This window comes from Cryptotermes secundus, unplaced genomic scaffold, assembly GCF_002891405.2.
Source record: "Cryptotermes secundus unplaced genomic scaffold, Csec_1.0 scaffold828, whole genome shotgun sequence".
Taxonomy (NCBI): domain Eukaryota; kingdom Metazoa; phylum Arthropoda; class Insecta; order Blattodea; family Kalotermitidae; genus Cryptotermes; species Cryptotermes secundus.
In genome coordinates this window covers 227512-254519 of record NW_019720720.1, presented here as the reverse complement: position 1 = coordinate 254519, position 27008 = coordinate 227512, and the positions used below count along the sequence as shown (strand labels likewise).

The 27008-nt window shown below is 37.0% G+C and overlaps 1 protein-coding gene across 1 annotated transcript; it reads right to left on the bottom strand.

The window, feature by feature from the left end:
• Positions 1–1935: 1935 nt before the first annotated feature.
• LOC111872152 (lysosome-associated membrane glycoprotein 1) lies at positions 1936–20037 on the bottom strand. The gene is made up of 5 exons (XM_023865746.2): positions 19857–20037; positions 14014–14372; positions 9662–9878; positions 4807–4998; positions 1936–3259 (listed from the first exon to the last, which is right to left on the bottom strand). Exons 1-5 carry the CDS (start codon positions 19912–19914, stop codon positions 3117–3119), a joined length of 969 nt encoding a protein of 322 aa, XP_023721514.1. The 5' UTR covers positions 19915–20037; the 3' UTR covers positions 1936–3116.
• Positions 20038–27008: the final 6971 nt, after the last annotated feature.

Genomic DNA, 27008 nt, shown 5'->3' with positions numbered 1-27008 from the left:
TGAGTGCAGCTGTTGCCGTGGTATTATTTAATTTGTGTCTGTTGGCAGAGGCATTATCCTAGCAACAGCTGTTGTACAGTTGTTTCACAGTCACTGGGTAGCAATGGGTTTACATGACACAATACCTTCATCCTGAGTCCACATTCTTCCTTTTAAACATTTATCCCCCACAATCCTCTCATGTTTATTTCCCTTCCATTTTCTGTCCATTCTGTTGTCATTCCAACCAAGCAGGTTGGTGCAGTGACAATACTAGACTTGTAATCAGGTGATCAGTTTGAATCTTGGCTTAAAACCACTTATTCACACTGAGGGATTCCACGATTTTATTCTTTTGCACAAGCTGTTTCACGGAGGATCACAATGGCAGTGGCACCATAAGTCTGGGTGGGCCTCTGTGGAGCAGTCTTCTGTTCACAACAGAATAATTTATTTCTCTTAGTTATTGGCCATTTCACATGTCACTTGAATAAATCAGTGATGTGCAACAGGATGCAAGGATACAATATTATGGACAGAATAATAATTGTTAGGCATACCACAGAGGGGCAAGGGCATGGGTTGGGGGGATTGCTGAAAAACTAGCACCACTGTTGTATTATTAAATACGTAGCTGATTCCAAAAGTAAGGTCTCCAAAGCGCTGGGTAATTTTTCGTGTGGCTGTTGGCAACCCTGTTGCATTCGTTGCTTCCCCCACTCCCCCCAATACCACCAAGCATGCGCGCACGTAGCTAGGACGCTCAGTCTTGGCACGGTTGCCGTTAGAAATGGAGCTCCCGATTACTAAAACCGCGAAGTGGGAGATTCGCGCAGTTATTCGGTTTTTGAACACAAAAGGGACTAAACCAATTGAAATTCATTGTCAATTGGTGGAAGTGTATGGCGAGTTGTGCATGGACATAAAGAACGTCCGCAAGTGGTGTAGGGAGTTTGAATCTGGTCGTACTGCAATACACGACGAAAAAAGAACTGGGAGACTGTCAATTTCTGACGAGACAGTCGCGAAGATTGAGCGATTCATGCGTCAGGATAGGCGCATCACACTCGATGATCTCTGCATTTCGGTTCCCGAGGTTTCCCAAACCACCATTTATCGGGTTTTGACAGAGAAGTTGAATTATCGGAAGGTGTGCGCAAGATGGGTCCCGCGAATGCTCACGGAAGACCACAAACGGCAGAGAGTTGACTCTTCCCGTGAATTTCTTCGCCGCTATGCTGACGAAAAGGACAACTTCTTGAATTCAATTGTCACAGGCGACGAAACCTGGGCGTACCACTTCACACCTGAGACAAAACAACAATCACGTCAGTGGCGGCATTCCTCTTCGCCTAAGCCTCGAAAATTCAAGCAAACACAGTCTGCCGGTAAAGTCATGGCAACTGTGTTTTGGGATCGAAACGGGGTATTGTTGGTTGACTTTATGGAAACTGGGACCACAATAAACGCTGAGAGATATTGTGAGACACTGAGAAAACTCAGGCGGGCGATTCAGAACCGGAGAAGAGGGATGTTGAGCAAGGGTGTAAGCATTCTCCACGATAACGCTCGCCCCCATGCTGCCCGACAAACCGTCGCTCAACTGCAACAGTTTGGATGGAACATCATCAATTTCAAATAACCCTTCACAGGTTCGACTCTTTTCCCTCCTCCAACTCCTGCCCTTAATTTTATTTTTATCCAAAAACTTTATATTGTACAGGTGTACCTGAATTCATCACTGCTATGTTTTCTTACCGCTTTCAGTTGATGGTGGTCTGGTAAACTTGCATTAATCGTAACTGCCCTTTTACAGCCTTAACACCTCTCACTCCTCCTTTTCGTTATCTCTCAGTCAGCAATGCAGTGAACATGCAGCATTCGCTGTACTTACCTACTATGGATAAGTTTCATTAACATATGCATAGGCAAATTACCTAGGAATAAATCAAGATGTCATCCCATAAAAGATTTTATTTCGAGATAATACATCCTGTACAAAGAAGGACAAGTTCATATAATGTTAATGCAGGGCAAGGCCCCTTCCCCCTCCCCTAAGAACACAAATTTACATTAACAATTCCAATATGAACAACTTTCAATCCTATAAGTAAAAAAATGAACATTGTAGTAAAGAATATCTGAAAATGACTCATTCAGCAAAGTGTACAGTCTTCGATGTTAAAGCACTACACAAGATGGATCTCTCAATTTTCCTATAATTGCTGCAAAAGATGATTCTTGTCCTTTGCTTTTAATGAAGTTCATAAATGTCATGATTTCAGCCATACAATTCATGTTCACATTTAATAATGTTCCAGTACTGAGAAATGAAAGGAAGGAGTCAAAGGACTAGAACCACCTTATTAAACATTCAAAATTTTCACTAGTTCTTCTAAAAGGACAAATTAAAAGTAAGAACAAAATTCAAATTCACTAGCAAACGGAATTTAGACAACAATTAAATTTTTCTATCTTTCTTTGAACATGTACATTCTACAAACAACTTTCAAACAAAAACAAAAGAACCTCTGGAATGACATGGAAACCTTGAAAAGTCTCACTTTATTAGGTACTGAAGCATGACAAACAGGTTCATAAAATTCGTATTAGTATAATTAAATACATGCTAAGAACAGCCCTTGAATCACAGATGAGCTACTACCAGATGGAACAATTTTACCATTTACCAGAAAGCATTACCACAGTATCATTTTTACCACAGCAATACATTGATACAGCAGTAACAGGTGCATACAGAGGTTTCTTCCACTATATTTCCCATCAATTTAAATAAAATGTGTACCTACTTAAATGTCAGCTTCTAAGTGACTAGACAACTGGCTCAATGTGTGATTAAACACAATATAAACAGATACTGAAAGAAACCACTGCATGTAAAATTATATTGATATTATTCAACCTTGAGTTTTAAGTTTGAACATTACAAATCCCAAAACGAGATTCCTCATTATTTACTGCATTCATTTTCCAGTAAAATATTTATAGTCTATGGCATATATCTGAAATCCGTCTGTAACCTATTTTGTTTTATTTTCTCATTCAGTTAACAAATCCAAGACTTATATGTACTATCATTCACTCCTCCTTCCTTTCTTCTCATCAGCATGCCTCACTCACATGCTGAGATACCCACGAGCTTGGGAGCGGCGTCGGCCCACCAAGTATGCAATCAGGACAATTGCCACCAGACCAACTAATGCACAGCCCACAGCAATCGGAACTATATCAGGACTGCTACTTCCTTCACAATCTTCAGCTAAAGAAAGAAAAATATAATCTTACTTCTAGCAAAAAACTATACTTTTCTAAATTTAGTGCTATAATTAAAACACATTAAAAGTTTCCTGTGAACTTCCTGCAGTCATTTTCACTAATTCCAAACACTGCTATTTTACCTTTGCACATAGCACATGCATTCAATACTGCAAACAAACGTGATCAATCCTGACACACATGGTAGCATAATTGTTTGAGGCACTATGCTACAAGCCAGAAGGTCATGGGTTCAAGTCCCAATGAGGTCACTGGATTTTTTTCAATTTACCTAATCCTTCCAGCCACACTATGGCTCTGTGGTCAACTCAGCCTCTAACAGAAATGAGTACCAGGGATCTTCCTGGGGCATAAAAAGCGGCTGGCATGTAAGACTAACAACTACATCGCCATCTGTGAGCTGTCTGCAAAATGTGGAACTCTCAACATCTCACAACCTTATGGGCCTCCAAAGCCTGTTACAGGGATAGCTTTACTTTTTCTTTTAGCCTGAATTAGTATTCAAACCTTAGGACCATATTATATCATACAACTGAAAGTTACCGGATGAATTTGTAGTTCAACCATTTCTGGAGATTATAGGTATCTGTCAGAACAAGTATTTCTATGAATTTTATAATATATCATTAACATCAAGGTTGCAATATATATTTTTTCATTGTTTACAAGAATGTTTTCCTATATATAGTGCCAAAACCTTTAAGTACAACTACATATACATGCTGATACCATTCACTTGTAGCTGAACTTAAATCTTGAATTAAAACCTAGACATCCGACTTTCTCTTGTTCCATTTAAAATTTTAACACCGAAAACAAATTTCTAAACTCATTCATCTACATATGATACATTCTGATCATAATAAACTGTGTAAGATTTGAGGCTTTCACGGCGGTGACTATGAAGAAAGCAGTCTTCTGGGATTTGGCACCGTGTATATGTGGTGTTAACCGACGTTTCGGAGGAACGTATCGCCCCCATCTTCAGGGTAGAAGAAAAAGTATAAGAATTCTGCAAGCGACAACATCGTGAGAAACGGTAAAGCAGACATTTAAACAGAAGCTCGTGCGTCTATAGATTCTGTCGGCAGCGTCAGAATTTATATGGTGTTTGAACTGAAGGAAACGAGGGATGGTGTTTTGGTCTCTGCATCTAAGAAGGAAGGGAAGGGTAGAGAGTAGTTTAGTCTTCTTGATTCGTAGCGTCTCGAGTCGTCGAATGTGTCGTTGAGTAGCCTCCCCATAGAGGAACACTATGNCAGTCTGCTTTACCGTTTCTCACGGTGTTGTCGCTTGCAGAATTCTTATACTTTTTCTTCTACCCTGAAGATGGGGGCGATACGTTCCTCCGAAATGTCGGTTAACACCACATATACACGGTGCCAAATCCCAGAAGACTGCTTTCTTCATAATAAACTGTATCCATTACTGCCATCTGCCACAATTTCAATATTATTTGTGTACATAATTGAACAGTACAAATTTTACATGTCAAAAAATATTGTATGAGATGCATAATAGGATACTAACCTGCACCAAATGAACCATCCATTGTCTTGTGAAAAGCTTCAAGCTGAACATGGCTTAGTTCAATATTGCCAATGGTCACATTGGTTCCATCCTGCAGGAGATTAAAAGACTGCTCTTTCGCACAGCGATAGGATTTACTCAGAGTAGTTGAGAATTCTGTCTTATTATTGTACAGTTTGGTAATATTCTTGTCTGAAAAACGAATGTAATTATTTATCAGAAATATTATTTCATTCACTTAGAGCTGGAAGAGGGCAAACTTACTTTCAACAGAAAACTAAAACAGCTGTTTTATGCTTTTCAAAATTTGTGAAATACAGATGATTGTGGATATGCTCTTTACTGTGGACACAGTTCTCATTCAGTGAGAATGTTGTATATTCTACATCCAAGACTCTCTACCAAAGCATGCATTTGAATGCGTGTACTGAAGCATATTGGCATTTAAGCCTATTTGTGCCTGTCTAGATTTTATATAAGAATTCCTTGTAAACTTACAAATGTATGTGCAAAAGGGCCTGTGAGTAAAATCATGGGTAAAACTGCTACATTACTTTCAGTTCTGCCATACAATAAAGGCAACCGAGATTGTCTGGCTGCATAAAAGGCTGTTATAAGGGTCTAAAAGTGTGTGCCTAATAAAATAACACAAACACACATATTTCTGTGGCATAGAAGGTTCAAACATTCAGATGACATAAACCAACATCAGTCAGAAGAGACCTGACACAGCCAATACTTTTAAAAAATAACAGAACATCTGATATGCTACAGTGATCTTCTCCAAGGATGTCGCATAAGATGCCAAGATCCAAGGTACAGCATACTTGATCATAAAATGGGTGTCTAATAAAAGCATGTAAAAGGAATGATAAGGTACTCCCCACAGTACGCACAAATAGGTTCATGACCAGGCTACCCAATCACCATTCCCCTTCCATTTCTGAGGTAGCTTGCCTTAGATTTTGCTAGTGTAGACATGTTTTCTTTTGATCTCGGAAGTCGTATGGGATGGACGTATCCTAAATTCTGTCTAGGACCAATGTGATGTATGCCACTGTGCATGTGGCCAAATTAAGTTTGATTTGCCCAATGTAATCTTCCAACATCAAATGGGTCTTTGCATGTGTTCTGTGTTTAAGTAAGCCTTTGTGTGTATACAGTAGAGTGTATTTTGTGCGAGCATGTTATGATTTGTGGAACACTGGCTTTGTGGGTGTGGTTTGTTGACCCACAGATTATATTCGTATGTACATTTGTATTGCCAGGTATAAGGTCAACCTGTGTTTTAGTTTCACAAGAACATGACCTGTTGTACCGAAGTCTGTTTCTTTCTGGCATGGTGTTGTCAAGTCAGTTTTGCTAGCCATGACTGTTTCATGAGAACTGCATTTTCATTATGTGAAAAACAAGCACACACCTTGCTGTTCCCAAGTCTGTTTCTTTGCGGCACAGAGTTGTTACATGTCAGTTTTGCTAGCCACAACACCACAATGGTTTTCATGAGAACTGCATCTCCATTATGTGAAAAATTCATATGGTTTCCAGAAAAAGAGCTACTAGTTGCACACCTTGTATATCTGCACTCCTACAGAACTGCTTATTGAGTTTGTAACAACCCCCCAAGTCTTCAGGCACTTTGGTTACATTCTGTCTCCTGTGTATTACTGTTATATTCTCTGTTCTTTTCTTATTATTATTAAGTTTTGTTACCTAAAATTTATTCTTTTATTTGGTAGTAGTGTAGGGGAGAAGTGTGGGACTTGTTGAACACACATAATTCTGCATTAAGTTTTCTCATACTCCCATTTTCTTATGCCTGTTCTTGGCTAAGCCCTATGTCATCTAGGGAGCACTGTGAACTACAGTAAGAACCGGAGAGATAAAAGCAGCACCATCCACTTGTGTTTTCTGAAGGAGGATAAAGGTGGAGGAAGGTGAAGCTACCTGCTTTTCAGGGTGTTGGCTCTCCACATCAAATGTCCTTGTGTCAGGCAAGTGTGGCCAATCCAAAGCCAGGACATTCTCCCACATGAGGTACCAAGAGGAATTGACATATAGTTTAACGGGTCCAAAATGTCACCCCTCATAAATTCATTTCATCCTTACAAGAGGACATATAAGGATGATGAAGAATAGTGCGAACATCACAGAGCTTTGTAAGTTTTGAGGTTTTCACGGCGATGACAATGAAGAAAGTCGTCTTCTGGGTTTAGGCACCGTGTATTCTACGTTCCTCCGAAACGTCAGCCAAAACGAAGAATACACGGTGCCTAAATCCAGAAGACGACTTTCTTCATCACAGAGGTTGTTCTTACAAACCACCAACAAAGCAACCTCCTTAGCAGCTGCAATGGCAGCCTCATAGCCACGCAGATCCATATGGCCAAGTATCCAGCGAGACAACTGATTCCTTGTATTACAGAGGCAGGACACTTGGCACAGAATCTTGGTGGTGACTGAATGGTCTGGTGTGTACCTGTGGACACACCGCAAGGCACATGGGGATGCTGTGCATGCGAGGTGATACTGCTGGTGTTGCTGCCACAAGAGAGCTCAACATATGGCACAGAATTCTGGCGAAGCATATACTGTGACAACTAGGGAAGCAACAGGACAAATCTAGAGATCATAAATAAATGCACAATCAATGGAACCTTGAACAAATTACAAGTCAGCATACACAGCTGTGTAATCCAAATATGAGAAAAGGGGTTCTGAAAAATAACAGATTATGTTACAACTCTCTCGTATTGGTCACGTGAGAAAGTTGTTTGCTGGATGAATAATACGCAAACACCGGTGTCCAGTCCAAATATGTATGAGGAAAGGAAACTTGCAAAATAATAGATGATGTTACAGCTCTCACGTATTGGCTAGGTGAGAAAGTTGATCACTGGATGTATGATTTGCCATCGTGGAATAAGATTATCTACTGGCAATTGCCTGAACAAATAAATCTCAAGCCACTACAAAAATCAGAAATGGTGCGCACCCACAGATCAAGAAGCACTAACACTTAACTCATACCTGCTGCGATGTAAGGGATAAATATTGTACCTTAAGTTGGAATATGTGATCATACTATCAATTTCACTGCATAACTATAAATGGAGGAACTCCTTGCAAGGAAAGTAGAGGTTTCTCGGAGTCCACATGAGGCTATCAAGAATCCCGAGGGGGAACCAGTGGTAAGATGAATTACAATGTTGTTGACAGAGTCTATGATAAACAGTCTGGACTTTCTTCTGGAGCCATATACAAAGCTGCCAGAATTTCTTACAGTGAATTACAGCATGGTAGAGATGAATAATTACCATTTGGTATCCACTACATTAACCACCAGATAAAAATTTAAAATGTCGAGTGAATACTTGCATTTAATGTAGAGGCCTCACGACTGAAATTCCCTGTGAGACATTACTGACAAAAAGCAGGCCAAGAAACCAGAGACACAGAACAAACAGTAGCTGAAGAGATGGAAAATACATTTTTCTGTGTCAACTGTGATGATTTATAGCAATCTGAAGTCAGTATCGTCTACTTACAGATGTTTAGCCCTACAGATCAACTACAAAGTACAATTTAAACATCAAACCAGACTGTTGAAATAACCCTGAACTGATCCTCAAGGCATTCCATTTTCCTGGAAGTAATGTGCAGATAAGATAATGCTGAGAGGAACACAAAAATAATAATCCTGGAGGATGTTCAAAAAGGGTAGCTGGTCACTAAGATTCCATTGCCGGAGTGGTCTTACGATATTGCAATGTGGCATCACACACCTCCTCCAAGTCAAGAAGACAGTGAGAAGATGTTTGCATATTACTTTTGTATTCTCCTACCAAACTTGCTATACTTGACACACCTTGTTATTTAGTCACATATTAAGAAGTGCAACGGCTCAAGATGTCTCTTCTAAAGACCTATACATGATGTCAACTTACACACATAAATATGGCAACATGCAAAGTATTGGGAATGTTTTCTAAAAGCGGTACTGGATGTCATGTTCATCTTCCTCAAATCCAGTTATTTTCCTGAGAACTTTAGTTTCATCTTTCCCTTAAAGGAAGAGATCATTTAAAGCCACACAGAATTGTAAACATTTCTGTTCTATGCAGCATGATCTTAGATTTTTTGGAATACACATTTTGTAACAGCTCCTGAACTGAATAACAAGCATTTCCAGGATTTAAATTGTGGAACATGTTTAAATGGTTTAGTATACAGAGTTCCTTTTTAACTTTCGTGCTGATTTTGGTTTTGGGTCACATTCTCCCCCCCAAAATTACTGTCAATTGAACAAGTATCTGATTTCAGCCATTCAATTCCTGCCTTTCCAAATGGCATAATCTAGAGCATGTATGTCAGAGCAAACAAAGAAACCTATATTCTCAGTGTTCTTCTATAATTTAGTCTATATAACCAATTAACCTGTTCATTACAAGCAATTCCACACTACAGCAGATTGCATTGTAGCTCGGCCCCATCATAGTTCTCTGCTCACCAATCAAGAAAGGCATTTTTTCAGGATCATTTCCAGACAACAGAATTTTTTCCAAAAGAAATTTAAAGAATTACTTTTTATGTTTCTCTACTTATCAAGCCTTAAAAATATAGACATATATCTTACCATCAGTTACACTACATACTCTATCCTCAATTTCTGTGGTGGAAGGGCTATTTGAGACTAAACATTCATGAAACTCATCAACAAAATTTCATGCAAATGGTTAATACACTGGTACTACATCACTTGCATATCAAAAAATAAACCAATTATCACTAACAAAATCCAATCACTGAAAATACGATACTTAAAAAACTTCTATTAATCAAAGTTTCAAATTACCTTTAATGGATGGGAATATTTCTTCACTTGGAGTTAAAACCAAACTGATGTTTTGAATCATGAAGTGACTATCAGTAACGTTCTTCTTAAACACAACTGTCAGTATGTTGCTTTTATTACCCTCATTATACCAGGCAAGATTCATCACTTGAGAATCATTCCCACATGAGCCTGATGCAGATGTATTCTTGGGAATATCCAAAATGGCGTATTTTGTCTGCAGAGAAAAACATCCAAAACTGTGTGGCAAAAATAATCTGAGCAGACCAATGATGTTAATGTTTCACTATTTACATACAATACAACTAGTATTACACAAAGGCTTATTTGAAGCTACATACAATATATGCATATATATATTTATATATATATACGTATGTACATTAAGAACTATGACTGGCAACATGTATCAACCTTTAATACCATCATCTACAACCCTCATAAATGTTCCTACAGGCAAACCACTCTTACTGATNAAGGCAAAGAAGAGCATGGTTAGAAGTGTGAAAGAAAGGTTTAAGTACAAGTAATTCTATTTTAGTTGTAGTGAATCTGAAAAGGCAAAATAGAAAAATTTGCATAATACTTCTTAGGCATGAGTTTAAGAAAAAGCAGACAAAGCAAATACTCTGATCATGATAGGGGGAGAAAACTGATAGCTCCTGGCCCTGTTTCAACACTTCACAGTTTCTCTTGAATCATAAGACTCCACAAGGCATGTGGGTGAATATTCCAAGAGACTTTAGACATGCTGATGATGAGAATAGTATCGGCACTGAGATATAAGAAAACTGAAGTGAAAGGAGTATGTCCATTGAAACAATTCTTGATAGGATAAAGTCTGAAATACCCAAGGTCTGGGTTGATCTGTGACAAACACGTGCACGCAAGAGTGAAGACATGCTAAATAATAAACATAACAAAAGATGTAGGAAAGTATTCAAGGTAGGTTACACTGGGAATGGATGGAAAAAGTTTGTAATTTTTAAAAGCAGGGTAGTTTAAACAAGCTGTGTAGCAAGATAGTGATTACCAATTTTTGTTAAGTTTGTTACTGTTTCTAACATATTGCTTCAAATAGAAAAACGTCTGTTCATGTGAAATTATATGTGGTTTCTATTGAAGAGACAGAGTTGTCTTCAGCATTACCAGTACTAACATCAGCTCCTTCCCCTACAACTGATTCATACTGCAGCAGTACAAACAATACTGAATTCATAATCATTGTTGTAAGAACTTGGTGACTTACATTATTTTACAGGTTTTCAGAAACAGAGAACTGTGTGAAACAGGTAATGTTCATATACTTTGCCCTCCATGTGGAAAGGCTAAGTCATGCTAAACTACATATGAGAAACAAACAGAAGAAACAAATCCATTTTAAAAATGGGAAAGCAATAAAAATACATGAATGTGTACAAATTTAAAATTTAATAATAACATATTTAGTATTTTATGAAGCCAAGGAAAAAAGTCTGAACAGACTTTCTTTTTACTTTTCTTGATACAGCTATGCCATGCCGTGCTATGCCAAAGATCACTCAGTCCTTGACTGAACGTGCCACTCAGCCCCATGCTTGGGTCATCTGTAACAGGAATGTCCACTTCTCAAACAAATCATAGGCTTCAGACATCCTTTTCATCATCTTCTGTGTCCTGCTTTCGTTGCAAGAAATCAAGATTCTCATTAGTCATCTCATCACTGTGTGATTCCAGTGTCTCATCTGCTTTCCTTTGGGCTGTTCCAAAATCTACAGTTGGATTTCAGAAACACTGATATGTTCCTGCTGAGTGTGAATGCACCCAACCATGTACTCTGCCACACATTGTTCAATGTAACCTGAGGAACTTCCCCTCAGTGTGTCTCAATGTTTCTGGCCTATGTGATATTGTAGCCACTGCAGGAGTTGTGAGTTGCTGGCATGTCGTCGCTGTCTCATAGAGCAGTTGTTGTGTTTTCTGAAGATAATAGGTCTTGATCATGACTGTGACCCTTACTTCATCAGTTGCCACACAGAGAGCATATTTGGCAGCATGAGAATGACTTATATATCAAGTTATGTCTTGTGGGATCTAATGCAATGTAAGTTGGTAGAAGTTCACTAGTTCAAACTTCTCTCCACCTGCTTTTTGCAGGTTACTTCCATGGTCAAATCTTCAACCTTAAAGGTGGAGGCAGTATTTCATGTGAAATGTTTGTCAGCTTCTACTGAACTGAATGACATTCATCCCAGAAGATAATAGTCTTTACAGTGACCACTGTTGAGAATCTCATCAGGCACATCTTTCAAAAGAAGCAAGGTCCTGCTATAGGGATTTCCTTACAGTATTTCTTGAAGAACGGAGAGGAAAACGGTGTAACTTAATTCTGTAACAGTCACATACCATTTGTCATGAAACTTTGTATATCATGCAGTGTTTGACCATATCAGTAGCATGCTTCATAAATCTTTTCATCAGTAATAGCAACACTGAAGCCTCTCACATTGTTGAGATAGTAACCTTAATTTTACTTGAATGCCTGAACTGATTGCTATTATTGCCATATCAGTGGCATATTTTATAAATCCTTCCTGGCTGGAATGCCAGCACTGCAGCCTCTCAAATTGTATTATTTTGTTGACTTCATTACACTACATACTAAAGTATTTTTCTACTTGAATCAAATACCAAAACTGTAGTGAAAGTAAGCAATCAGTTCTTCCCCAGAACGTCTTGTTTTAATTACATCTTTAATACACATGTTCAAGATGATGCTTCAGTTGTTTACTGATACGCTGTGTATAAATTGTGTTTATTATAATCTATAATACAATATAAATTATGTTTCAATACACAGGTGTAGATAATAGCCCAGTGTCAGGGCCACCGCAACCCATCCCTACTGCTACAAGTACAACTGTAAGCCCAAACACCACTGCAGCAACTAGTACTACTACTGAAACCCCAACAACATCATCTACCATCAAGACGACGACCACCACCACCACCACCACAAAAGCCACCACCATAACTTCAACAACTTTGCCTACAACTTCCGTACCAACATCCACATCAACCCCCAGGCCTACACCAAAACCAACACCAACACCAAAACCAGATGTAGGCAAGTGGAATGTAACTGACAAGAACATAACCTGTATCTTGGCTGAAATGGCAGTTCAATTTAACATCACATATACTACTACAGAGAATACAGTAAGTAAGCAGTGTTTGAGGCAACTAATGATGTACAGTACTGTGTTCATTCGCTGCAAGGTAAAATGATTACATTGTAATGTTAAAAAGGCATGTATTAGTTGTTCAGCACAGACTATTTGGGGGTTAATTGTAACGTGAAATAGGAATTTTCCATCCGTTGGTATGTTATACAGTCAACTCTCGATTATCCAGGATAATGGTGGGGATGGAAATCACGATTAATCGAAAACCTGGTTAAGACTAATTTTATTAAAAGTAATACTGTAATACTGTACCTTCATAATACTATGGGCCTACCTGTATTTAAATTTATTCAACCTCATTAATAATGTTATATTTTAGCGTCCTGTTGCACTGATTTAAGTCCATGATTTATTTCAACCGTCTTCCAGTGCATACACTCATCTATCTCCTCCTCTCACTCGCACTACATGTTTCGGCACAAAAGTGACATCTTCAGGTGCTTATTCAATTTACGCTAAACTAGTTCATTGCATGCCTTGTCTTCATATTAAAATAACTAAAATATATATTTATCATATATATTGATAAATGTTAAATGTTAAAAATATTAAAATTGTTTAATATTTTTAACATTTAACATATATATGATAAATATATATTTTAGTTATTTTAATATGAAGACAAGGCATGCAATGAACTAGTATAGCGTAAATTGAATAAGCACCTGAAGATGTCACTTTTGTGCCGAAACATGTAGTGCGAGTGAGAGGAGGAGATAGATGAGTGTATGCACTGGAAGACGGTTGAAATAAATCATGGACTTAAATCAGTGCAACAGGACGCTAAAATATAACATTATTAATGAGGTTGAATAAATTTAAATACAGGTAGGCCCATAGTATTATGAAGGTACAGTATTACAGTATTACTTTTAATAAAATTAGTCTTAACCAGGTTTTCGATTAATCGTGATTTCCATCCCCACCATTATCCTGGATAATCGAGAGTTGACTGTATAACATACCAACGGATGGAAAATTCCTATTTCACGTTACAATTAACCCCCAAATAGTCTGTGCTGAACAACTAATACATGCCTTTTTAACATTACAATGTAATCATTTTACCTTGCAGCGAATGAACACAGTACTGTACATCATTAGTTGCCTCAAACACTGCTTACTTACTGTATTCTCTGTAGTAGTATATGTGATGTTAAATTGAACTGCCATTTCAGCCAAGATACAGGTTATGTTCTTGTCAGTTACATTCCACTTGCCTACATCTGGTTTTGGTGTTGGTGTTGGTTTTGGTGTAGGCCTGGGGGTTGATGTGGATGTTGGTACGGAAGTTGTAGGCAAAGTTGTTGAAGTTATGGTGGTGGCTTTTGTGGTGGTGGTGGTGGTGGTCGTCGTCTTGATGGTAGATGATGTTGTTGGGGTTTCAGTAGTAGTACTAGTTGCTGCAGTGGTGTTTGGGCTTACAGTTGTACTTGTAGCAGTAGGGATGGGTTGCGGTGGCCCTGACACTGGGCTATTATCTACACCTGTGTATTGAAACATAATTTATATTGTATTATAGATTATAATAAACACAATTTATACACAGCGTATCAGTAAACAACTGAAGCATCATCTTGAACATGTGTATTAAAGATGTAATTAAAACAAGACGTTCTGGGGAAGAACTGATTGCTTACTTTCACTACAGTTTTGGTATTTGATTCAAGTAGAAAAATACTTTAGTATGTAGTGTAATGAAGTCAACAAAATAATACAATTTGAGAGGCTGCAGTGCTGGCATTCCAGCCAGGAAGGATTTATAAAATATGCCACTGATATGGCAATAACAGCAATCAGTTCAGGCATTCAAGTAAAATTAAGGTTACTATCTCAACAATGTGAGAGGCTTCAGTGTTGCTATTACTGATGAAAAGATTTATGAAGCATGCTACTGATATGGTCAAACACTGCATGATATACAAAGTTTCATGACAAATGGTATGTGACTGTTACAGAATTAAGTTACACCGTTTTCCTCTCCGTTCTTCAAGAAATACTGTAAGGAAATCCCTATAGCAGGACCTTGCTTCTTTTGAAAGATGTGCCTGATGAGATTCTCAACAGTGGTCACTGTAAAGACTATTATCTTCTGGGATGAATGTCATTCAGTTCAGTAGAAGCTGACAAACATTTCACATGAAATACTGCCTCCACCTTTAAGGTTGAAGATTTGACCATGGAAGTAACCTGCAAAAAGCAGGTGGAGAGAAGTTTGAACTAGTGAACTTCTACCAACTTACATTGCATTAGATCCCACAAGACATAACTTGATATATAAGTCATTCTCATGCTGCCAAATATGCTCTCTGTGTGGCAACTGATGAAGTAAGGGTCACAGTCATGATCAAGACCTATTATCTTCAGAAAACACAACAACTGCTCTATGAGACAGCGACGACATGCCAGCAACTCACAACTCCTGCAGTGGCTACAATATCACATAGGCCAGAAACATTGAGACACACTGAGGGGAAGTTCCTCAGGTTACATTGAACAATGTGTGGCAGAGTACATGGTTGGGTGCATTCACACTCAGCAGGAACATATCAGTGTTTCTGAAATCCAACTGTAGATTTTGGAACAGCCCAAAGGAAAGCAGATGAGACACTGGAATCACACAGTGATGAGATGACTAATGAGAATCTTGATTTCTTGCAACGAAAGCAGGACACAGAAGATGATGAAAAGGATGTCTGAAGCCTATGATTTGTTTGAGAAGTGGACATTCCTGTTACAGATGACCCAAGCATGGGGCTGAGTGGCACGTTCAGTCAAGGACTGAGTGATCTTTGGCATAGCACGGCATGGCATAGCTGTATCAAGAAAAGTAAAAAGAAAGTCTGTTCAGACTTTTTTCCTTGGCTTCATAAAATACTAAATATGTTATTATTAAATTTTAAATTTGTACACATTCATGTATTTTTATTGCTTTCCCATTTTTAAAATGGATTTGTTTCTTCTGTTTGTTTCTCATATGTAGTTTAGCATGACTTAGCCTTTCCACATGGAGGGCAAAGTATATGAACATTACCTGTTTCACACAGTTCTCTGTTTCTGAAAACCTGTAAAATAATGTAAGTCACCAAGTTCTTACAACAATGATTATGAATTCAGTATTGTTTGTACTGCTGCAGTATGAATCAGTTGTAGGGGAAGGAGCTGATGTTAGTACTGGTAATGCTGAAGACAACTCTGTCTCTTCAATAGAAACCACATATAATTTCACATGAACAGACGTTTTTCTATTTGAAGCAATATGTTAGAAACAGTAACAAACTTAACAAAAATTGGTAATCACTATCTTGCTACACAGCTTGTTTAAACTACCCTGCTTTTAAAAATTACAAACTTTTTCCATCCATTCCCAGTGTAACCTACCTTGAATACTTTCCTACATCTTTTGTTATGTTTATTATTTAGCATGTCTTCACTCTTGCGTGCACGTGTTTGTCACAGATCAACCCAGACCTTGGGTATTTCAGACTTTATCCTATCAAGAATTGTTTCAATGGACATACTCCTTTCACTTCAGTTTTCTTATATCTCAGTGCCGATACTATTCTCATCATCAGCATGTCTAAAGTCTCTTGGAATATTCACCCACATGCCTTGTGGAGTCTTATGATTCAAGAGAAACTGTGAAGTGTTGAAACAGGGCCAGGAGCTATCAGTTTTCTCCCCCTATCATGATCAGAGTATTTGCTTTGTCTGCTTTTTCTTAAACTCATGCCTAAGAAGTATTATGCAAATTTTTCTATTTTGCCTTTTCAGATTCACTACAACTAAAATAGAATTACTTGTACTTAAACCTTTCTTTCACACTTCTAACCATGCTCTTCTTTGCCTTCTTCCTCCTACTCATGTCTCGTCCATAACAGAGCATCATATTATCTTAAAAAACCACATCAAAAATATTGGGAGTGATGTGTGGATGAAAACAGGGATAATGTTTAAGGAGCAAGCATGAGGATTCTACTCAAGGCTTAATAGGCGTTGCTCCAATGAGAGAGGGTTCACCGAAGAAGTCCCGGGACCACATTACCAGTGAAAATGATGAACGTAATTTACTGTTAATAGCACTACATGATGTTACACAAATCAGTCCTTTTAGGCTGATATTTTGTTATAACACTGACATATACTTCTGGATGTAGGAGACTGCATTCACAATTACTCTGGTACACAACTGTACTGTTCACAACTTGCCAGGAACACTCAGCAATCTTCTAATATTTCTCGTATCACAACCTCCACAACTAGTCAGCAATACCCAGCACCATCCAAAAACACCCTTTAAATACTCTTGAATGACATAATATTTCTAGAGCCTTTTATATCTAAATCTTTCCTGAAACTTCCACACCATTCTACAGACTGAGAATGTTCTGGAAGTTTCTTTCGTTTGGCTGGCGGGAGGAGTAACTGATACACATACCATGCTGGCTATCATGGGATGGTGATTTTGGCAACTGGTCTTGGGTTCTGATCACTTGACTTTCCATTCAGAACAGCACATGGCATTGAGACACTATACATAATGTGAAATAAAAAGGATTACTCTGCAACCATTCCGCATGCCAGTTNCCAAGACCATTAATTAATGTTGAAGTTAAAATATTCTTCCAATATGTAAAATGATTTTAAAAGTAGAAATATTTTTAAAGCAAATCTATATTGTTTCATGTCATGAGCTAAGTTCTTTATGCTAGAATGAAGATTATTAAAAACGTTGATTCTAAAATAGTACGTTCCTTTTTAGAACACTGTTAAATTACATACTGGATAATGGAAATTGTTATTGTGTCTTGTATTAATACTATGAATCTCAGAGTTACATTTAAACTGTTCTCTGTTTTCCAGTTTCTTAAACAATTTCCTGCAACAGTCTCTACCTCTAGAATTAGTTTACCTTTTCCTGTAGCCTAAAAATATGAATATTATGGGGAAAATTTCTCCAGAAAATTATACAAGTCATAACAGAATAAAAATATGAGAAATGAATCGTTCTTCCTCACATGTTATTATATGGTGCTACATTCCCTTTAAAGATATATCTGATGAAGCTTTACCGAGGAAGAAATTTATCAAGGTAGGCAGATATCTATAATTACAGGCATACAACGGTGAAATATACATTCAGAATAACTGCAGCCAAAAGGGGGTTACTCAATAACTGAACTAAAAATAACCTAATACAGCTGATTTAACTGCAAAATGTATATGCTCCTTATATAATACTGATAAAAGAAATTCATGCTTTGATATATCAAAATCTCAGGTACCTCAAAATGTAAGCATGCCTACTGTAAAGGAATCAAGACCATAAAACATGCCAGCTGAACAGGAATACAACATGACACAAGCATTTGAAAACTATTTCAACAATGAAGAAAGCATTCAACAGTTCAACATTCTGTATCTGTCATGACAATATATTACATTTGTTTATGGAAACGTTTGGTTGCTTGGAACATTTATCCAATTTGGGCCAACAATTTCCTTATGATAATGTTTACTCTTTACATTCCATAAAGATCTTTCTTTAGAGACACAAATTATCAGAACTTCAACAACCGTTACTAACACAAAAAGCCAACTTGTCTCAACATGATTTTAAGCGATGTCACACAATTTGTTTCTACTGTGACCAGTTATACAGTTATAAAGGTCTGACAGTTTACGATGGGGTAATGTTATATTTTAGCGTCCTGTTGCACTGATTTATGTCCATGATTTTTCTGACCCTCTTACAGTGCATACATTTATTCACCTTACTCTTCTCTCTTGCACTACATGTTTCAGCACTAAAGTGACATCTTCAGGTGCTTTTCGGTGTACGTTGATCTACTGCATTGCATGCCCTGTTGTCTTTATAATAAAATAACTAAAATATATATTCATCATATATATTGCTAAATATTAAAAATGTTGAAACTGTTCAGGATTTGTTATCCTTATGTCGTATTTCAGTACGCGAGTCACACCTATCTTCTTCTGTCAGAGTATTCTTCCTACTTTCATGTGTATTGTGCTTTGTGTTGTGTCTTACTCCTGTGACTGCGTATAACATACGCAGTCATTTGGGTACCCCCTCATATGTGAAGACACTAAAAGTTTATGCCAACTCTAATTCACATGGATTTGCATGCAGTGTGACCCCAAGGAAAAAGATTACAGCACAATTTTCAGAATACCATAAAATTCATAAAACCATACATAAATTTAGGCAGGATATTACTGATCGAAAAAACTGAATCAAAACACTGAGAAATGGGATGAAATTGGTGTTTGCGTTGAACATCCCCCTAAAACAACCGTCACACACCTTGCATTTAGATTGGATTTAACATTCTATTTAAAGTTCACTCTATTTTTAAAACATAACTTCACACTGCATGAATATAAACATTTTATGGAGGTGTCTGTATTAACGTGCATGGGAAGAGGTGAATTCAGGAGCTTGTGTCACTGGAATAGCCAAACCATTTGCAGCAGGCTTTCAAGTAACTTCCCTATATATGATATATAGGCAGTGATTTGTGTGTGTGGAACTCCTTCAATTTGATGCATATTTTTAGTGCAGTCGAATTTTAGCTATTTCTAACTATACAGTATATCTAACAAGAAACTAATACAAATGTATTATGGGATCATATCTACAGTACTGTAGTGTGCTGAAACTAGTACGCATTTCTTCATACTTTCTTAATGTGATATATTGTACACATCCTGCTTACATGGGATGGGATGCTTGTGACGTCATAACGTATGCCATAAAGGAAACCCTACACTGATATATGTATTCTACACAGACGTCGATCAAAATTTATGGATACATTGCAAAATACCTTTCTAAATTGTCATTCGGCAGTGCTCACCAACGGGAAGCAGCATTTTAAACTTTGTACTCAACTTTCATATTAACTTTACAATGCATACGCAAATATATTTGTATACTACATTCTTACCATTTGAAAGAGAAAATATACACGAAAACGATATCAGGAGTAATATCTTAAGATCCATGATATTAAATTCACTTCCTACAGAACTCTACCGAACGTCCAATTGCTGAAATAATGCACTAAAGTGAAAGAGAAAACAGACAGCTCATAGCCTGCACGCAAGAGCAACTCGTGACCAGCAGTTCCGGTAATCGACCATCCCCCACCTTTTATTTTCTTTTGACATTTTCTGTTCAACAAATTGTACACCAGAGCAAATACTATAAAATGTACTAAAATTTTCATCAATAATTAGTAGTCACTTATTTTAAATAGACTGTCATGTATTCAGAGTTTACAAAGATTCAGTATAGAGTTCGTTAGAAGAAGTATAACGTACGTGTAATTTCCGGAGTTCGTTCGAGAAGCAAATGTATGATTTGCACATGGCTTTACATCCCAGAGTATAACAAACAAAACAAAACAAAAACAAAGTTCGCATATATATAGTACTCTTAAAATACGTGAAGATGCCCAGAACAGCCAATGAAATTCTTGCTGCTGTATCAGAAAACACGGTAAAGCTATGACTGATACACCATTCCTACATGTAGGGCTAGAAGGCAGTACAAATTGAATTGCTTGCTTGGCTTTCCCTGCTACCCTGAAGATGGAGGCAGCATATTCTTCCGAAATGTCGCCAAGCGTCTAGCAGACTACATGGCATAACATTCCACAATACAGCTTTCCTCTCTGTACAGTATTCCATTATTATGGGAAGCCACAAATCCTTTTTCTGTGCTGCTACTCTCACTATTGGCTCAGCTGTGAGATTTCCCATTATTTTGCTATATACGGATATTCCGTACCTCATGTGACTCGACCATTAATTTTTTACTTTTTGGGGGGGTGAGGCTGAATCCACTTGGTTTGTCAGCCACTAACTGGCCTATTGCACCAGCCCCAGATGATAGATTAGTATGGAGTGTGCAGTTGGTGGAATGAGAATTCATTCATTCATTTCCTTCATATTCCATATATCCATACAGGCAATAAACCTAGGATGTGGAGAAACCGAAGTACTTGGAGAAAACCTGCCCCAGTGCCACTTTGTCTACCACAAATCCCTTTGACCTGGGTTTGAACCCAGGCTGCCACAGTTGGAAGCCAGTGACTAACCACCTGAACTATGGCATGGTCTTGTGACTCGAACATAGTGCTCAAATGATGCACACTGGTTCTGGTGAGCTAACAAAGAATGTTTGATAAATACAACAGTAACTTTAGCGGGACCAAAACGGAAAACAAGAAGTCATTGTGGCAGGAGGAAAGCCTAGAGTAGGTGAATGAAGGAAGCCTGTGATGCAATTACAAGGAAAGGATCAGGGGAAGGACAATGGATGGCTAAAGATGAATGACAACTGGAAATCGGAAGATGTCAATGGGGTTAATAAGCCTTCCTCTGCTTCAGCATTCATCTATTAGACCTTCCAGCCTGATACAAATCAGAATTTACTTAAGAAAGTGTGACTCTTTTAGAGATTTTGAAGGACATACTTGGAAGATAGATTGGCACATCACAAGACCTTTACCAATATCAGACAAGAAAAATCAGAAAAATGCTCACATACATTTCCCAAGTGAGAGTGCAATAAGGATCTCAGGATTCAAGCAGTCTTTAACATAACATGGTTTTACAGGAAGCAACCCCTGTGACTGGCAATAAACCAAGAGTTGTATATTTGTATGAGTGTATATATATATAATGGTTTTACTGATACGTGCCTGTATAGATAGCAGCAAACTTTTCAAAGTCAAAAGTCACACATCTGCTGGAGCATTTAATGATTCAACCTTGAGGCTAAAACCAAGTGTGAGAATATTGGCTAATATTATTTAGGTGAAAGAGGGGGGGGGGGAGGGCTGTATGTACATGTGTATATATATATAGTGTGCACACATGCGCGCACAGATATAAATTGAATTACTTGTTAGTTTGCAGGGATCTAATCGCAGTTTGGCTCAAACAGCACCTCATCTCACTAATATTCACAAGGTGTCCAGTTTGAATCTTGGCAAAGACACCTACTATCCTGACAGGGATTTTGTGGCCTTCCTTGGCTCCTCCAGGCAAATGCTGAAACAGTTCTTCTAATCAGGTCATAACCACTTCCACATCCTTCACAATTCGTAACTCACTGATAACATCCTTGAATAAACTATACATAAATAAAAATGAAGATAATTTTCATTTGGTCATGCACATCATTAGTTGCATTAAAAAGGAAGAGAAAATGCAGACTTATTTACCCAAATCCAAAATTTATGATAGACATGGAGGAAAAAATTGCTTGTATGAATAATTTTCATTTCATGCATCCTGTTGTGTTATAATATATAATTTCTTTATTAAAACCGTCACAACACAACTATATTAAGGTCAGTGCCTAGTTTGGCTCTGCTACATGTTTCAGCTATTAAAAGCCATCATCAGGCAAATACACTAACATATATACCCCACTGAACTGCAGTACTAATAATATTTGATACAATAATATTAATTATATTAAAATACTTGGCATAAAAACACAATAAATTAGATTATATAAACAAAAGTTATAGTATAAAACAAGAATAAAATTCTTCGAGTGATGGTTTACATCACTGAGTCGGTTGTTTGTTTTTTGTGATTTTGTTGTGTTCCCATGGACAAATTGGAGTATTCTATATTTTGGTATATATAATAAACTGTTTTGGAGGCTCATGATGTAGATGTAGTAATATTAATGTTAATCTGAAAATGATATGAAAGTGACAGTATTAAATTTTGTTATAATTAAAAACTGATTTTGGTACTGAAATACAATACCTCGAACATACAACTATCATTGATATTTTGACGAAATACCAAATAATAGATAATTATAGATACAGTGACAATATTTTAATCATAAAATACTTTGTATGAATTCAACAATATCCACCCTAATATCAATTTCACAATGGAAAAAGAAATAAATAATACAATAAATTTCTTTGAGTTATCCATCGAGAAAATATACGAAAAGCTACAACTAGGAATCTATCGAAAACCTACAACTACTGATCTAATCATCTGCAATGATTCATGTCACCCATTTGAACACAAAAAAGCTTCTATAAACTTTCTCATTAACTGATTGAATCAATATCCCCCTTTGCATAACAATAAAAACATAGAAGAAAACATTGTTAGAACTATACTAAATAATAACTACCCACTGAATACCATACAACTAACACAAAAACCCTCCACAAAAGTACTATGCACAAAAAGAAATGGACCACATTTACCTATTTCGGCCATGAAATCAGATCTATTACTAACATTTTCAAGAATACTGAAGTTGGTATCTCATATAAGACAAAACAATATAAAACATCTGTTAAAAATAAATGATGACAGAAATGATAAGTATAATCTTAGTGGGGTTTACTAACTACAATGTGCTGACTGTCCATTAAAATATGTAGGACAGACCAGATGTACCTTTAAGGTCAGATTCAGAGAACACATACGAGACATAATAAATAACGGACAAAGCTCCAAATTTGCTCAACATACAGGGTGTTTCACGACTTTAGGGCATAACTGCAGGAGGTGATTTCCTAGGTCTTTGTGATCAAAAAAGTTCATATAAACATGTGTCCGATTTTGGATGGTTACGGAGTTATGGCTGTTTTAAACTCATAACAGAAGGTAAAGATTACTGACAATAAACGGAACAAAATAATAAACCAGCGTAATACATGATACATTTAAAGTATGAATGTAAAGTTAACTTCGTGAAATTACCTTTAATTTGAATTGATTGGTGCTTAAAGTTGATTTTCGAAAATGACACCGCCGGCCGCAACACAGGCTGCTGCTCGGTTGTGAACCACACCGGACATACCAACCAAACTAGCCAAACTAGGCACTGACCTTAATATAGTTGTGTTGTGATGGTTTTAATAAAGAAAATGTATGAACTATGTTTACTCTGAATGACCATATCCAAGTGAACACTGCAAATTATTTATGATATTTCACTCTTCTGTCTGCATGAATGATGGGGAGAAGTATCTGCCTATTCTATACCATCATTTTAGATCGTCTTAAGCAGTTGAGAAGAACTGTGAAAAATGTAGAAAAGAGAATAGACTGTCTGAATTTTAACCCCCCCCCCCCACCAAATGCTCTTCATTGTTAACATGCCCTATTATATTGCACACTGTATCTCACTTTATAGACTATGTTGCTGGTCAAACAACCAGACATGGCACACTGTCACCAAATTCAAACTCCAGTAACAAAGTCTGTTAACTGATTCATGCTATGCTATCACCAGATTGTATAGAATAACATGCATTTTAGTAAGTCAGAGCCCAAAGGGCAGTTTATTCTACAGACAAGCAATGTACCTTACTTACAAAAGATTCCAGGCTTCTATGGCCACTCATGCTAATGTGGATCCCGTTTCTCAGTGATAGCACAGTGTAATATTAGACTGTACTGCCAACATTCATACTACATTGTTTACATTCCTCCCTTATAAATTGTGTACTCTGCAGTGAATGCTTTTTATCACTTCTGTTTACAAATGTCAGCTGTAGAATAAAATATAATGACTTTTTCATGTGCGTAAATGAGATGATATCATTCTCATGTGATATAATTGATTATATAGTAAGACATACTGTACTTGCAATGGAATTCCAAGCGAATTCAACATATTTGCATTTAGGACAAGGAGTTCCAGACAGAAAAAAAAAAAAACATGTTGTACACTTACTTATGTGTTTATAATTTAATCAGAAACCCCAAATTCATGGTACACATACACACTGCATTTACTGAGCACCACACATTTTCAGTATTCCTCCTCCTCTTTCTTTTTTTACTCTTTTCCAGCAGACCATTAAAGTAATCTGTACCTGCTCATGCAATATTCAGGCTTAATTTTCACCTGTGACAGAAATATCCTTTCTCAGAAAAATTTCAGGAAGTACAGCATGGAACAGAATTATATGCAAAAGAAAACAAATACTCAAGTACGCTAATTTTCATTGAAATCTGTTTTTTCCATATTTATTTATGGCACAATTACTGCCATAGAGACTTCAGAGAATAAAACATCCAACAATAATGGTTACTGAACATGAAGGGAATGTCATAAATTCACTTAAAGCTTCAAATGCCAATTTGGAGTGAACTGCAGAGAGAACCACAGTTTCCCTTCAAAAATACTATTTTCATCAAGCAAATGTACAATGAAATCATAATTACAGGTACATATGCATATAAAAGCTATTCTAAAACATGCCTCCAGCATTCTTCTTAAGAATAAAATATCAAAAGGTGAAGAATACAGATTTCTAAGTATACTAAGCCTTGTTAATCACTGCATACTAACAACTTAGAATAAAACCTTTTGGAAGTTTTTAACCAAGGATGCCCCTCAAATTTCTAACTTTTTCATTACCCAGTGGAAGAAACCAAGAATTGAAAATGAGAGTCCAAGTGGAAGAGATGAGGCTCGGATCCAGTCCAATAAACTGCAGCATGCAAGGAAAGAAACAAATGAAACATAGGAACAATGCAATATTAAACAATATATGTCAAGAAATAGTTTCATAAAATCCTTAGTTTCTTAGAGTAACACTTAGAGTTTCATTCCATCAAATTCTCCACAAATAAGAATATCTAATTCTAAATTGTAATCAACTGTAAACAATTGTAACTACTGTAATTTTAATCTTACTCGTATATTAAATTGTTAATATTCAGAATTAACTTGACTTGTCCTTTATCATGTACAATGATCTACAGTGACGAAATCAATCAATCAATCAATCATAGACTGATCTCTGACTGCTGTTAACAGCAATTAGGAATCTTGTAATAATCATAGAAATTTATGTGAATATGTGGTAGTAACATTGTTAATCAAGGATTTAATTTTAGGAGATTTTTAAATAAATTACAAGAAATACAAGGGATACACGCCCGACTAGGGACAGCTATCCACAAAAAGAACACAGTGCGGAAGCTGCAATATGAAGGTAGCGTGAGTGAAGCACGGCAAACATTCTCAATCAATGACATGCAATATATTGACACGCGAGCTGATACAGTTCGGTAGTTTCGATCAATTAACAGCTGCCTGAGGATTGCCTTACAGGCTAAAACATGTCACAAAGATAAAATAAGATGTGACTTTAATCACATTTTAAGAAATGTAAATGTGATTGTAATGACATTTTAAAATTAAAGTTTATGTTGCTTCAGAGACGGAAACAAGTGCATAAGGGTTGTATCAATGCATCAGGATGCTAAAATATAATAGAGGTATTAAAAGAAATAAATTTAATTGCTAAAACTGAAACTACGTATTTACTGTAAATGTAACATACAGTTTGGCCTCACACATTATGTTTACTCCTGAATATATGTTCCCAGAAAACACAATCACAGATGTTCCAGTTGGAGGGAAAGTTTCCATATCGTCACCTGTCACAGTGACTAAAGACAGGGTTCAGACCGGTAATTACATTTATTTCATACTTACAGGTTGTAACTACAATTAATTATAACACCTTTACTGATTTTCACACTACAAAGCACTCCACACTAATCTCTTCAGTTTATCTCCATTAGTCTTCATGGATTTATAACATAGGAACTATAAAAGTCTCCCTAAGTCACAAACCCCCCAATATCACTGTACTACAGCACACACAAAGTCTTCAAATCACATGTTAAACATCCACATGCTGATTTCCTGTATCCCCTTCTGCACTCCTCAAGCTTACTGTTTGCTTGCTGTACTCCTACAGCTTACTGCTATCCTCTTGTTTGTGTGCTTCTGCCGCTGCTACTCACTCATAACTGCGTTGAATGAATTCTGTCACTCTTACATATATAGCAGAAGAACAAACATGGACCTATTGTAAACACATATCACATGATTGCCCTCCAGCTAGTTTATTTGTGCGTCAGTCGGATCTACAGAAAACACAGCTTCTTATATTGCTGCATGTTGGATCGGGTTTATAGAGTCGTTGCCTGGCAATGCATTTATCAAATCTATTATAATATCCTTAGCAATTCATCCCTAAACATGTTCCGATTTACAGCGGATTGGAACTGCATGC